This window comes from Oncorhynchus clarkii, unplaced genomic scaffold (assembly GCF_045791955.1).
Source record: "Oncorhynchus clarkii lewisi isolate Uvic-CL-2024 unplaced genomic scaffold, UVic_Ocla_1.0 unplaced_contig_3997_pilon_pilon, whole genome shotgun sequence".
Taxonomy (NCBI): domain Eukaryota; kingdom Metazoa; phylum Chordata; class Actinopteri; order Salmoniformes; family Salmonidae; genus Oncorhynchus; species Oncorhynchus clarkii.
Window position 1 is genome coordinate 45,840 of NW_027258522.1, and position 14,969 is coordinate 60,808.

The following is a 14,969-nucleotide window of genomic DNA, read 5'->3' on the forward strand; positions in this document are numbered from 1 at the left end:
GTTGTGACTCTTCTCAGTGTGTTGTGACTCCTCTCAGTGTGTATTCAGACTGCAGTGTGTTGTGACTCCTCTCAGTGTGTTGTGACTCTTCTCAGTGTGTTGTGACTCCTCTCAGTGTGTATTCAGACTGCAGTATGTTGTGACTGGACATGACTGTTTACTCTTTATTGTGTTTGTTATCACCTTGAATGATTAAATCGATGTTTTGATTCCTTTTTCTTTCTTCTCTCCACTGTGACATTGCATTGCTGTGTTTTGTTAGGATCATTGGCGTCATTGGTGTCATTCAGTGCGTTTGTTGTTGGTGTGAGAGCCGTGTTCATGAAGCTCGTCTGTTCAGCTTTTGTTCTCTTTCCTAAATGAGAAGGCCCACATCTCTCTCTTTTTACAAGTCATTTTGCATTTCGTTTTAATTACCAAGCTTTAGTGTCTTTGTAAGGACCATTAACGTTTTAAACTTCCCATAATTTGAAATCTCAAATGGCCACTTAAACCAAGATTGAACTAATTAAAGCTTCTGCCAAAAGAAGCATTCGGCCTCCCTGTTGTAGCTTGAAACACGTGTTCTCTTCCCGAACCCCGAAAACCTTGTCGTGGTAATTATGATCTGGAATCATGGGGGAAATGTTCTTCGCTCCGTCCTCTCAATAACAACATCTGTTGTTGCTTCTCTGAAATGAACACGTTTCACATTAATAAAACCCCACGTCCAAGGTTATTGGTCTGGTGTTGCTGATTGGTCCAGCATGACGCTTTGCAACGTCAGGGGTTGTGGGTTCGATCCGAGAGGAAGAGGAAGAAGCGAGAGGGTTTTAGAAATGTGTGGGACAAATCCCATTCCAGTCGCGGGACCGATGTTAGCATTTTTTCGCGCATCAAATCATTCAATAGTATCTCAAGTGGATTTTGGAGCTCAACAAAGGGGATAATCAAGGAATAAACAGGGAACTAACAGGGAACTAACAGGGAGTAAACAGGTGATACACAGGGAACTAACAGGGAGTAAACAGGTGATACACAGGGAACTAACAGGGAACTAACAGGGAGTAAACAGGTGATACACAGGGAACTAACAGGGAACTAACAGGGAATAAACAGGGAATAAACAGGGAATAAACAGGTGATACACAGGGAACTAACAGGGAATAAACAGGGAATAAACAGGTGATACACAGGGAACTAACAGGGAGTAAACAGGTGATACACAGGGAACTAACAGGGAATAAACAGGGAACTAACAGGGAATAAACAGGTGATACACAGGGAACTAACAGGGAATAAACAGGTGATACACAGGGAACTAACAGGGAATAAACAGGTGATACACAGGGAACTAACAGGGAGTAAACAGGTGATACACAGGGAACTAACAGGGAGTAAACAGGGGATAAACAGGGAATAAACAAGTGATACACAGGGAACTAACAGGGAATAAACAGGGGATAAACAGGGAATAAACAAGTGATACACAGGGAACTAACAGGGAATAAACAGGGGATAAACAGGGAATAAACAGGGAACTAACAGGGAATAAACAAGTGATACACAGGGAACTAACAGGGGATAAACAAGTGATACACAGGAACTAACAGGGAATACACAGGTGATACACAGGGAACTAACAGGGAATAAACAGGTGATACACAGGGAACTAACAGGGAATAAACAGGTGATACACAGGGAACTAACAGGGAGTAAACAGGTGATACACAGGGAACTAACAGGGAGTAAACAGGTGATACACAGGGAACTAACAGGGAGTAAACAGGTGATACACAGGGAACTAACAGGGAATAAACAGGTGATACACAGGGAACTAACAGGGAATAAACAGGTGATACACAGGGAACTAACAGGGAATAAACAGGTGATACACAGGGAACTAACAGGGAGTAAACAGGTGATACACAGGGAACTAACAGGGAGAAAACAGGTGATACACAGGGAACTAACAGGGAGTAAACAGGTGATACACAGGGAACTAACAGGGAGTAAACAGGTGATACACAGGGAACTAACAGGGAATAAACAGGTGATACACAGGGAACTAACAGGGAATAAACAGGTGATACACAGGGAACTAACAGGGAATAAACAGGTGATACACAGGGAACTAACAGGGAGTAAACAGGTGATACACAGGGAACTAACAGGGAGTAAACAGGTGATACACAGGGAACTAACAGGGAGTAAACAGGTGATACACAGGGAACTAACAGGGAGTAAACAGGTGATACACAGGGAACTAACAGGGAATAAACAGGTGATACACAGGGAACTAACAGGGAATAAACAGGTGATACACAGGGAACTAACAGGGAGTAAACAGGTGATACACAGGGAACTAACAGGGAATAAACAGGTGATACACAGGGAACTAACAGGGAATAAACAGGTGATACACAGGGAACTAACAGGGAATAAACAGGTGATACACAGGGAACTAACAGGGAATAAACAGGTGATACACAGGGAACTAACAGGGAATAAACAGGTGATACACAGGGAACTAACAGGGAGTAAACAGGTGATACACAGGGAACTAACAGGGAGTAAACAGGTGATACACAGGGAACTAACAGGGAGTAAACAGGTGATACACAGGGAACTAACAGGGAATAAACAGGTGATACACAGGGAACTAACAGGGAATAAACAGGTGATACACAGGGAACTAACAGGGAATAAACAGGTGATACACAGGGAACTAACAGGGAATAAACAGGTGATACACAGGGAACTAACAGGGAGTAAACAGGTGATACACAGGGAACTAACAGGGAGTAAACAGGTGATACACAGGGAACTAACAGGGAATAAACAGGTGATACACAGGGAACTAACAGGGAGTAAACAGGTGATACACAGGGAACTAACAGGGAGTAAACAGGTGATACACAGGGAACTAACAGGGAGTAAACAGGTGATACACGGGGAACTAACAGGGAATAAACAGGTGATACACAGGGAACTAACAGGGAATAAACAGGTGATACACAGGGAACTAACAGGGAGTAAACAGGTGATACACAGGGAACTAACAGGGAATAAACAGGTGATACACAGGGAACTAACAGGGAATAAACAGGTGATACACAGGGAACTAACAGGGAATAAACAGGTGATACACAGGGAACTAACAGGGAATAAACAGGTGATACACAGGGAACTAACAGGGAATAAACAGGTGATACACAGGGAACTAACAGGGAGTAAACAGGTGATACACAGGGAACTAACAGGGAGTAAACAGGTGATACACAGGGAACTAACAGGGAATAAACAGGTGATACACAGGGAACTAACAGGGAATAAACAGGTGATACACAGGGAACTAACAGGGAATAAACAGGTGATACACAGGGAACTAACAGGGAATAAACAGGTGATACACAGGGAACTAACAGGGAGTAAACAGGTGATACACAGGGAACTAACAGGGAGTAAACAGGTGATACACAGGGAACTAACAGGGAATAAACAGGTGATACACAGGGAACTAACAGGGAATAAACAGGGAACAAACGGGATAAAAAAATTACGTAAACAGGGGATAAACAGGGAGTAAACAGGGGATAAACAGGGAGTAAACAGGGGATAAACAGGGGATAAACAGGGGATAAACAGGGAGTAAACAGGGAGTAAACAGGGAGTTAACAGGGATACCCAGGGGATAAACAGGGGATAAACAGGGATCAACAAGAGTAAACAGGGAGTAAACAGGGGATAAACAGGGACTAAACAGGGGATAAACAGGGATACCCAGGGGATAAACAGGGGATAAACAGGGATCAACAAGAGTAAACAGGGAGTAAACAGGGGATAAACAGGGACTAAACAGGGGATAAACATGGATAAACAGGGAGTAAACAGGGAGTAAATATGGGATAAACAGGCAGTAAACAGGGAATGAACAGGGGATAAACAGGGATACACAGGGGATAAACAGGGGATAAACAGGGGATAAACAGGAGTAAACAAGGGATAAACAGGGGATAAACAGGGATAAACAGGGGATAAACAGGAGTAAGCAAGGGATAAACAGGGGATAAACAGGGGATAAACAGGGAGTAAACAGGGGATAAACAGGGGATAAACAGGGGATAAACAGGAATACACAGGGGATAAACAGGGGATAAACAGGAGTAAACAAGGGATAAAGAGGGGATAAACAGGGAGTAAACAGGGGATAAACAGGAGTAAACAAGGGATAAACAGGGAATAAACAGGGAGTAAACAGGGGATAAACAGGTGATAAACAGGGGATAAACAGGGGATAAACAGGAATACACAGGGGATAAACAGGGAGTAAACAGGGGATAAACAGGGGATAAACAGGGATGAACAGGGGATAAACAGGGGATAAACAGGGGATAAACAGGGAATAAACAGGGGATGACCAGGGTGTAAACAGGGGATAAACAGGGGATACACAGGGAATAAACAGGGGATGACCAGGGTGTAAACAGGGTGTAAACAGGGATGAACAGGGGATAAACAGAGGATAAACAGGGATAAACAGGGATAAACAGGGATAAACAGGAATAAACAGGAATAAACAGGAATAAACAGGAATAAACAGGGAGTAAACAGGGGATAAACAGGGAGTAAACAGGGGATAAACAGAGGATAAACAGGGATAAACAGGGATAAACAGGAATAAACAGGAATAAACAGGATAGACATAGAAAGTGAGACCATATTTTCATTTCATGCATTTATTTTTTTTAAACATTTTTATTTGCAAGAAGGGTTACAAAACCATTGTTAAATACATTGTATACAGAATTATCTATTTAATATCATTATAATTTTTATATATTTTTTATTTGCAAGTGGGCTACAAAATGTTTAGCTCATAAATTACCTATAAAGTAAAGGATTTTGGATCCATTAATTATTCATGTAGTTTTGTGAGGATCAGATTTCCATTGGCAGTTCATGTCAGTTCTCCTTAGCTGTTATTCTGTGTAGTTTATCCTCTACAGGGTGAAGGGAATGCAGTCCAAGATGGCTACCTTTTTTGGGGTGGGGTCACTTCAACAGACATTGATAGGACTGTACCTATCCCCACAATGTGCCACTGCAACAGCTACAGTACGCATATCAACACACGACTCTCTGGTTATTATGAAGGCCATGGATTATAAAAACTCCTTGGGGGGTTCATAGCAATGTTTTTTTAAACACATTACAACTGTATGACGTAAAGCTTAATATTCTCCTGGAAATTTGTTTAAGAAACAAAAAAGAGGATGTACTGTACATTTGAAAAAGTCCCATGTGGAATATCTCAGAACGTTCATCATTTGTTTCCAAGAGGTACAACGTTGTCTGGGGGTTTATGCAGGTGCCACGGTGGAAACTTCTGTTTTTGATGTAGACACCTCCGAGCCATCTTCTTCTTCCTTGCCAAAGAGCTGCATGATGCACGTACGGAACTGGTGAGAGAAGAAGAAGGAAGAAGAAGAAGAAGAAGAAGAAGAAGAAGAAGAAGAAGAAGAAGAAGAAGAAGAAGAAGACGAAGAAGAAGAAGAAGAAGTAGAACAAAAAGAAGAAGTAGAAGACGAAGAAGAAGAAGAAGAAGAAGAAGACGAAGAAGAAGACGAAGAAGAAGAAGAAGAAGAAGAAGACGAAGAAGAAGATGAAGAAGAAGAAGAAGAAGAAGAAGAAGACGAAGAAGAAGACGAAGAAGAAGAAGAAGAAGAAGAAGAAGAAGAAGAAGACGAAGAAGAAGACGAAGAAGAAGAAGAAGAAGACGAAGAAGAAGAAGAAGAAGAAGAAGAAGACGAAGAAGAAGACGAAGAAGAAGAAGAAGACGAAGAAGAAGAAGAAGAAGAAGAAGACGAAGAAGAAGAAGAAGAAGAAGAAGAAGACGAAGAAGAAGACGAAGAAGAAGAAGAAGAAGACGAAGAAGAAGAAGAAGAAGAAGAAGAAGAAGACGAAGAAGAAGAAGAAGAAGACGAAGAAGAAGAAGAAGAAGAAGACGAAGAAGATGAAGAAGAAGTAGAAGAAGAAGAAGAAGACGAAGAAGAAGATGAAGAAGAAGAAGACGAAGAAGAAGAAGACGAAGAAGACGAAGAAGGAAAAGAAGAAGAAGAAGTAGAAGAAGAAGGAGAAGAAGAAGTAGAAGAAGAAGAAGAAGAAGAAGAAGAAGAAGAAGAAGAAGGAGAAGAAGAAGAAGAAGAAGAAGAAGAAGAAGAAGAAGAAGAAGAAGGAGAAGAAGAAGAAGAAGAAGCAGAATGGAACATGAAGAGAGAAACTTTCAAGCATAAAAGTCTACATTTACTTAAGACACTTGGCCTTCAATAACTACTTTAGAGGTAAATGGATCAAAGTTCACAGCTATCAAAACAAAACACACCTGTTTATTCATGAAGACATAGATCACTGGATTCCAGATGGTGGCGCTTTTGGCAAAGTAGGCAGGCAGAGCAGCAGCCAGAGGGTGGAAAGCATACCCAGGGTTAGCCGCAGCAAAGCAGGCAAAGGCTGTGTAAGGTCCCCAGCATACACAGTAAGCAAAAATCATGACAACAACCATCCTGGATACTTCCTTCTCAGCCTTCTGCGTCGACTCCGAGTCTTTCTGCTGCGCGGCTACCTGTGGTCGTTCAGGAGAAATATATCCGATTGGTTAGATTTAACCCTCCAATATGCATTTTCAAAACGCCACAACGTAGCTGCTTGCTACGTGTATGGTCTATTTGAAATATCACTTACGGCACGGATGGCCAGCCACACAAACAGGTAGCAGAAGACGATCACTCCCAGGGGCAGGAAGCAACATGTAATCATGAGAACGATCATGTATGACAGGACTCCAGGATCCTCATTACCTCCGAACACATCAGGTCCACAGGACGTTTTCAGTCCATGAGGCCAGTACCTGATTGAGGGAGAGAGAGATACAGAGATGGGTTGAATAATGGTTGAATAATGGTTGAATAATGGTTGAATAATGGTTGAATAATGGTTGAATAATGGTTGAATAATGGTTGAATAATGGTTGAATAATGGTTGAATAATGAAACCTTTTTTTTTTGTTGAACAATGTGACGTTTTTCCATCCTCAGTGAAAGAAAAAGAGAAGATGTCCCACCTGCTCCAGCCGAAGATAGGAGGGGCGCACCAGAGAGCAGACCAGACCCAGGAGAAGATTATACCTCCCATGGCCCATTTAGCATCAAACTTGACATTTCCAAAGGGCTTACACACCACCACCCATCTCTCCCAGGAGATAACAGCCAGAGACCACAGACCAGCAATACCTGCATGAGATATACACATGAGATATACACATGAGATATACACATGAGATATACACATTAGATATACACATTAGATATACACATTAGATATACACATGAGATATACACATTAGATATACACATGAGATATACACATTAGATATACACATTAGATATACACATTAGATATACACATTAGATATACACATGAGATATACACATTAGATATACACATTAGATATACACATGAGATATACACATGAGATATACACATTAGATATACACATTAGATATACACATTAGATATACACATTAGATATACACATTAGATATACACATGAGATATACACATGAGATATACACATTAGATATACACATTAGATATACACATTAGATATACACATTAGATAGACACATTAGATATACACATGAGATATACACATTAAATATACACATTAGATATACACATTAGATATACACATTAGATATACACATTAGATATACACATTAGATATACACATTAGATATACACATGAGATATACACATGAGATATACACATTAGATATACACATTAGATATACACATTAGATAGACACATTAGATATACACATGAGATATACACATTAAATATACACATTAGATATACACATTAGATATACACATTAGATATACACATGAGATATACACATGAGATATACACATTAGATATACACATGAGATATACACATGAGATATACACATTAGATATACACATTAGATATACACATTAGATAGACACATTAGATATACACATGAGATATACACATTAAATATACACATTAGATATACACATTAGATATACACATTAGATATACACATGAGATATACACATTAGATATACACATGAGATATACACATTAGATATACACAAAAGGTCCATTCTGATTAATGTCATTGTGCTATGGTGTTTTAGCAACAGCCAATCAGTCTTTATCAGCGCTGTGTAGCAATGTAGAATTTCCTTCTTAACCGTTGTGTCGTGTTCGGGTCTGTGGGACCCATTTTCAATGTTTACCAAAAGAAAAATGGTACAACTTGTTTTTTTGTCCAACCTGAGACTCATTGGCCTTGGCTCAATTTCTGTGAAGAACATATAAAATAACACATTGTTATTGAGTGCACACGGTGAACCCCCCTACACATTTATATGACATATGTGGTGTTCAGGTCCACTGGACCCGAGGGTAATGAAAGTGTGGAAAAGTGTGTGTGTAGGTGAAAACAAATAGAAATGAAACAAAAAAAGGTAAGCTGTGTGTCTTCACTCTGTCTTCCTGGGCCAGCTGTGTCAACATAGCACCAATAACCTTTCTGTCTACCTGTCTACCTGTCTCCTGTCTACCTGTCTACCTGTCTTCCTGGGCCTGCTGTGTCAACATAGCACCAAGAACCTTTCTGTCTCCCTGTCTGTCTCCTGTCTACCTGTATACCTGTCTCCCTGTCTACCTGTCTCCCTGTCTCCCTGTCTCCCTGTCTACCTGTCTACCTGTCTCCCTGTCTCCTCTCTACCTGTATACCTGTCTCCTGTCTCCCTGTCTCCCTGTCTACCTGTCTACCTGTCTCCTGTCTCCCTGTCTCCCTGTCTCCCTGTCTACCTGTCTCCTGTCTCCCTGTCTCCCTGTCTCCCTGTCTCCTGTCTCCCTGTCTCCCTGTCTCCCTGTCTCCCTGTCTCCCTGTCTACCTGTCTCCTGTCTCCCTGTCTACCTGTCTACCTGTCTCCTGTCTCCTGTCTACCTGTCTCCCAGTCTCCTGTCTACCTGTCTCCCTGTCTCCTGTCTACCTGTATACCTGTCTCCTGTCTCCCTGTCTCTCTGTCTACCTGTCTCCCTGTCTCCTGGCTACCTGTCTACCTGTATACCTGTCTACCTGTCTCCCTGTCTCCCTGTCTACCTGTCTACCTGTCTTTCTGTCTACCTGTCTACCTGTCTGCCTGTCTGCCTGTCTGCCTGTCTACCTGTCTACCTGTCTGCCTGTCTACCTGTCTACCTGTCTGCCTGTCTGCCTGTCTACCTGTCTACCTGTCTACCTGTCTGCCTGTCTGCCTGTCTACCTGTATACCTGTCTACCTGTCTACCTGTCTACCTGTCTGCCTGTCTGCCTGTCTACCTGTCTACCTGTCTACCTGTCTGCCTGTCTGCCTGTCTGCCTGTCTACCTGTCTACATGTCTACCTGTCTGCCTGTCTGCCTGTCTACCTGTATACCTGTCTACCTGTCTCCCTGTCTACCTGTCTACCTGTCTACCTGTCTGCCTGTCTGCCTGTCTACCTGTCTACCTGTCTCCTGCTTTTCTGGCACTCTTCACCCTTTGCGGGAACCTGCACAATGTTATAACAATACATTATTTCAATACATTGTTAAACATTCTGTATTTTCCCACACTCTACCTCAGCCAGGTGCAAATTGTGGGAGGGACACAACAAATAAATATCTTTGCACGTGTGGCTCCTTACCACAATCAATCGGTATACCAAAAATAATCTCTGTTCAGAGGGCTTTACACATAATCTCTGCTCAGAGGGCCTTACATATCATCTCTGCTCAGAGGGCCTTACATATAATCTCTGCTCAGAGGGCCTTACATATCATCTCTGCTCAGAGGGCCTTACATATCATCTCTGCTCAGAGGGCCTTGCATATCATCTCTGATCAGAGGGCCTTACATATCATCTCTGATCAGAGGGCCTTACATACAGTGCCTTGCGAAAGTATTCGGCCCCCTTGAACTTTGCGACCTTTTGCCACATTTCAGGCTTCAAACATAAAGATATTAACCTGTATTTTTTTGTGAAGAATCAACAACAAGTGGGACACAATCATGAAGTGGAACGACATTTATTGGATATTTCAAACTTTTTTAACAAATCAAAAACTGAAAAATTGGGCGTGCAAAAATATTCAGCCCCTTTACTTTCAGTGCAGCAAACTCTCTCCAGAAGTTCAGTGAGGATCTCTGAATGATCCAATGTTGACCTAAATGACTAATGATGATAAATACAATCCACCTGTGTGTAATCAAGTCTCCGTATAAATGCACCTGCACTGTGATAGTCTCAGAGGTCCGTTAAAAGCGCAGAGAGCATCATGAAGAACAAGGAACACACCAGGCAGGTCCGAGATACTGTTGTGAAGAAGTTTAAAGCCGGGTTTGGATACAAAAAGATTTCCCAAGCTTTAAACATCCCAAGGAGCACTGTGCAAGTGATAATATTGAAAGGGAAGGAGTATCAGACCACTGCAAATCTACCAAGACCTGGCCGTCCCTCTAAACTTTCAGCTCATACAAGGAGAAGACTGATCAGAGATGCAGCCAAGATGCCCATGATCACTCTGGATGAACTGCAGAGATCTACAGCTGAGGTGGGAGACTCTGTCCATAGGACAACAATTGTATATTGCACAAATCTGGCCTTTATGGAAGAGTGGCAAGAAGAAAGCCATTTCTTAAAGATATCCATAAAAAGTGTTGTTTAAAGTTTGCCACAAGCCACCTGGGAGACACACCAAACATGTGGAAGAAGGTGCTCTGGTCAGATGAAACCAAAATTGAACTTTTTGGCAACAATGCAAAACGTTATGTTTGGCGTAAAAGCAACACAGCTCATCACCCTGAACACACCATACCCACTGTCAAACATGGTGGTGGCAGCATCATGGTTTGGGCCTGCTTTTCTTCAGCAGGGACAGGGAAGATGGTTAAAATTGATGGGAAGATGGATGGAGCCAAATACAGGACCATTCTGGAAGAAAACCTGATGGAGTCTGCAAAAGACCTGAGACTGGGACGGAGATTTGTCTTCCAACAAGACAATGATCCAAAACATAAAGCAAAATCTACAATGGAATGGTTCAAAAATAAACATATCCAGGTGTTAGAATGGCCAAGTCAAAGTCCAGACCTGAATCCAATCGAGAATCTGTGGAAAGAACTGAAAACTGCTGTTCACAAATGCTCTCCATCCAACCTCACTGAGCTCGAGCTGTTTTGCAAGGAGGAATGGGAAAAAATGTCAGTCTCTTGATGTGCAAAACTGATAGAGACATACCCCAAGCGACTTACAGCTGTAATCGCAGTAAAAGGTGGCGCTACAAAGTATTAACTTAAGGGGGCTGAATAATTTTGCACGCCCAATTTTTCAGTTTTTGATTTGTTAAAAAAGTTTGAAATATCCAATAAATGTCGTTCCACTTCATGATTGTGTCCCACTTGTTGTTGATTCTTCACAAAAAAATACAGTTTTATATCTTTATGTTTGAAGCCTGAAATGTGGCAAAAGGTCGCAAAGTTCAAGGGGGCCGAATACTTTCGCAAGGCACTGTATCATCTCTGATCAGAGGGCCTTACATATCATCTCTGCTCAGAGGGCCTTACATACAGTGGGGCAAAAAAGTATTTAGTCAGCCACCAATTGTGCAAGTTCTCCCACTTAAAAAGATGAGAGAGGCTTGTAATTTTCATCATAGGTACACTTCAACTATGACAGACAAAATGAGAAGAAAAAAATCCAGAAAATCACATTGTAGGATTTTTAATGAATTTATTTTCAAATTATGGTGGAAAATAAGTATTTGGTCACCTACAAACAAGCAAGATTTCTGGCTCTCACAGACCTGTAACTTCTTCTTTAAGAGGCTCCTCTTTCCTTCACTCGTTACCTGTATTAATGGCACCTGTTTGAACTTGTTATCAGTATAAAAGACACCTGTCCACAACCTCAAACAGTCACACTCCAAACTCCACTATGGCCAAGACCAAAGAGCTGTCAAAGGACACCAGAAACAAAATTGTAGACCTGCACCAGGCTGGGAAGACTGAATCTGCAATAGGTAAGCAGCTTGCTTTGAAGAAATCAACTGTGGGGGCAATTATTAGGAAATGGAAGACATACAAGACCACTGATAATCTCCCTCGATCTGGGGCTCCACGCAAGATCTCACCCCGTGGGGTCAAAATGATCACAAGAACGGTAAGCAAAATACCCAGAACCACACGGGGGGACCTAGTGAATGACCTGCAGAGAGCTGGGACCAAAGTAACAAAGCCTACCATCAGTAACACACTACGCCGCAAGGGACTCAAATCCTGCAGTGCCAGACGTGTCCCCCTACTTAAGCCAGTATATGTCCAGGCCCGTCTGAAGTTTGCTAGAGAGCATTTGGATGATCCAGAAGAAGATTGGGAGAATGTCATATGGTCAGATGAAAAAACTCAACTCGTCGTGTTTGGAGGACAAAGAATGCTGAGTTGCATCCAAAGAACACCATACCTACTGTGAAGCATGGGGGTGGAAACATCATGCTTTGGGGCTGTTTTTCTGCAAAGGGACCAGGACGACTGATCCGTGTAAAGGAAAGAATGAATGGGGCCATGTATCGTGAGATTTTGAGTGAAAACCTCCTTCCATCAGCAAGAGCATTGAAGATGAAACGTGGTTGGGTCTTTCAGCATGACAATGATCCCAAACACCGCCCGGGCAACGAATGAGTGGCTTCTTAAGAAGCATTTCAAGGTCCTGGAGTGGCCAGATCTCACCCCCACAGAAAATCTTTGGAGGGAGTTGAAAGCCCGTGTTGCCCAGCAACGGCCCCAAAACATCACTGCTCTAGAGGAGATCTGCATGGAGGAATGGGCCAAAATACCAGCAACAGTGTGTGAAAACCTTGTGAAGACTTACAGAAAATGTTTGACCTCTGTCATTGCCAACAAAGGGTATATAACAAAGTATTGAGATAAACTTTTGTTATTGACCAAATACTTATTTTCCACCATAATTTGCAAATAAATTCATTAAAAATCCTACAATGTGATTTCATGCATTTCTTTTTCTCATTTTGTCTGTCATAGTTGAAGTGTACCTATGATGAAAATTACAGGCCTCTCTCATCTTTTTAAGTGGGAGAACTTGCACAATTGGTGGCTGACTAAATAATTTTTTGCCCCACTGTATTATCTCTGCTCAGAGGGCCTGACATATAATCTCTGCTCAGAGGGCCTTACATATCATCTCTGCTCAGAGGGCCTTACATATACTCTCTACTCAGAGGGCCTTACATATCATCTCTGCTCAGAGGGCCTTACATATACTCTCTACTCAGAGGGCCTTACATACCTTAAGGGAACATTTCGGCATTTCGTGTATGATCAGTGAGAAAGTCCATATTGCAAATGTACGGTCCCTTACTAGACGTCCGAAATCGTTTGTAAAATTCGCGGTCGGCGTCGGGCCGTGCGGTAGGGCCAGACCTACCGGGAAGTCATCAAATGAACTTTGTCGGACATTCGGTTTCCGTTTTATAAAATAAACAAGTTTTTGACCGTTTTTCCGCTGTCCCGGAATTTCCCACAAGAGGGCATACGGAATCATATGGCAATTTGGCAAAACATCACGAATCACGACGGGGCCTTATCTCGAAAACTGAAAATATTTCGAAGCCGAAACTCGGTGAGCGTAGGTTTGGCATAATGGGCAGTTGGCCCCGAACAAGATGGCGTCCAGGCCTCGACGGTTTTTGAGTTATGGCCGTTTTTCTGGGATTAAAGGTCCTAAATGGAAATAGAGAAATTATTTTTCCACTTCAGGTCAAAGTCAAGGAGCCTCCGGTGTCAATAAAAAAAAAACAGCCATTTATCTATCGTCATTTAAGAGAAACGGAACAATGACATCTTGGTGATGGTCACAAATAGGCGTTTTTTTTTTTCAACGGTTACAGATCCAGTTGCAGGGTGTTCATACGAATCTTTTTAAAGTGTGCTGCGGAGCTCTGCGAGATTTCTGTGATTTTCTATGATTTTCTGAAATAACACACACATACTAAACCCTCCGTAAATAACTCAGTTGTTAACGTAAAGACTTAAAACTCAGGATTCTGTAACAGCATACCCCAATGAGGATATGTGGTGATTTATAGCTTCCTGTGCCAACCGGAAGTGCCATAATTGGTGTCTCAGGGGCTGTTTCAAAGGGTTAAAAAAGTCTGATCTGTCCAAAACTTCATATATGTGATTAGGCAACCCCCATGAACTGTAAATCAGTCATTTTTCCCCAAAAAATTCAAAGGAAAAAAAAATCACACTAAAACACAACTTGAATGGAGGGACGTATTGGGGTGCGTAGAGACAGACAGTGGCTGCAATAGTTAGCTTTGTTCGAGCTAAAAAAGAACCGTCAGACCTAGAGTTCCGAAACTTTAGAAACCTGTTCTAGACCTCCGGTCGATTGTGCGTGGTGAGTTACGTGGCTCTAGACGGTTCTCGGACCGAGAAACAGCCTCGTACATTTGCAATACCTTCAATTCATTTTGACCATTACGAAAATGACGACGTTTAGAAAAGTCTCAGAGACGCAAGGCTAGGTGCATTGAAACCGGCTCGGCCCATAGAGACAGACCCCAACGTTTCTGTCCGATAGCTCGTTCAAGGACCCCGTAGCAAGGCATGGAAAAAATTGGATTTTCAGCACCAATTAGGGTTTTTCTCGGACACCAAATGACCTATCGAGCCGAAACTCGGGATTCGGGGTCGCCTCACATAGGACTTCACATAATGTCCGAACTGGACCCGCAGCTAGAACGTAACTATGTGTTTTACCTTTTTATTATGTTTTAAACTAAAGGCGCTGTGAATTATGGGACTGCTCTGACATATGTGATAGTTGGCTTCTAAATGAGTAGTAAAAAGTGG

At 42.0% G+C, this 14,969-nt stretch overlaps 1 protein-coding gene across 1 annotated transcript; it reads right to left on the minus strand.

Moving 5' to 3' along the window:
• Positions 1 to 5,272: 5,272 nt before the first annotated feature.
• On the minus strand, positions 5,273 to 7,329 carry LOC139397173 (red-sensitive opsin-like). The gene is made up of 4 exons (XM_071144043.1): positions 7,103 to 7,329; positions 6,724 to 6,889; positions 6,365 to 6,604; positions 5,273 to 5,441 (listed from the first exon to the last, which is right to left on the minus strand). The coding sequence occupies exons 1-4, from the start codon at positions 7,327 to 7,329 to the stop codon at positions 5,343 to 5,345; spliced, it is 732 nt and encodes a 243-aa protein (XP_071000144.1). The 3' UTR covers positions 5,273 to 5,342.
• Between the last annotated feature and the right edge of the window lie 7,640 nt (positions 7,330 to 14,969).

Coding starts and splice junctions, on each gene's coding strand:
- LOC139397173 (XM_071144043.1), bottom strand. CDS start 7,329: ATGTGTATATCTCATGTGTATATCTCATGTGTATATCTCATGTGTATA. Junction 6,605..6,723: donor TGTGGCTGGCCATCCGTGCC/GTAAGTGATATT, acceptor GAACGACCACAG/GTAGCCGCGCAGCAGAAAGA. Junction 5,442..6,364: donor ATGTCTTCATGAATAAACAG/GTGTGTTTTGTT, acceptor TTCTCTCACCAG/TTCCGTACGTGCATCATGCA.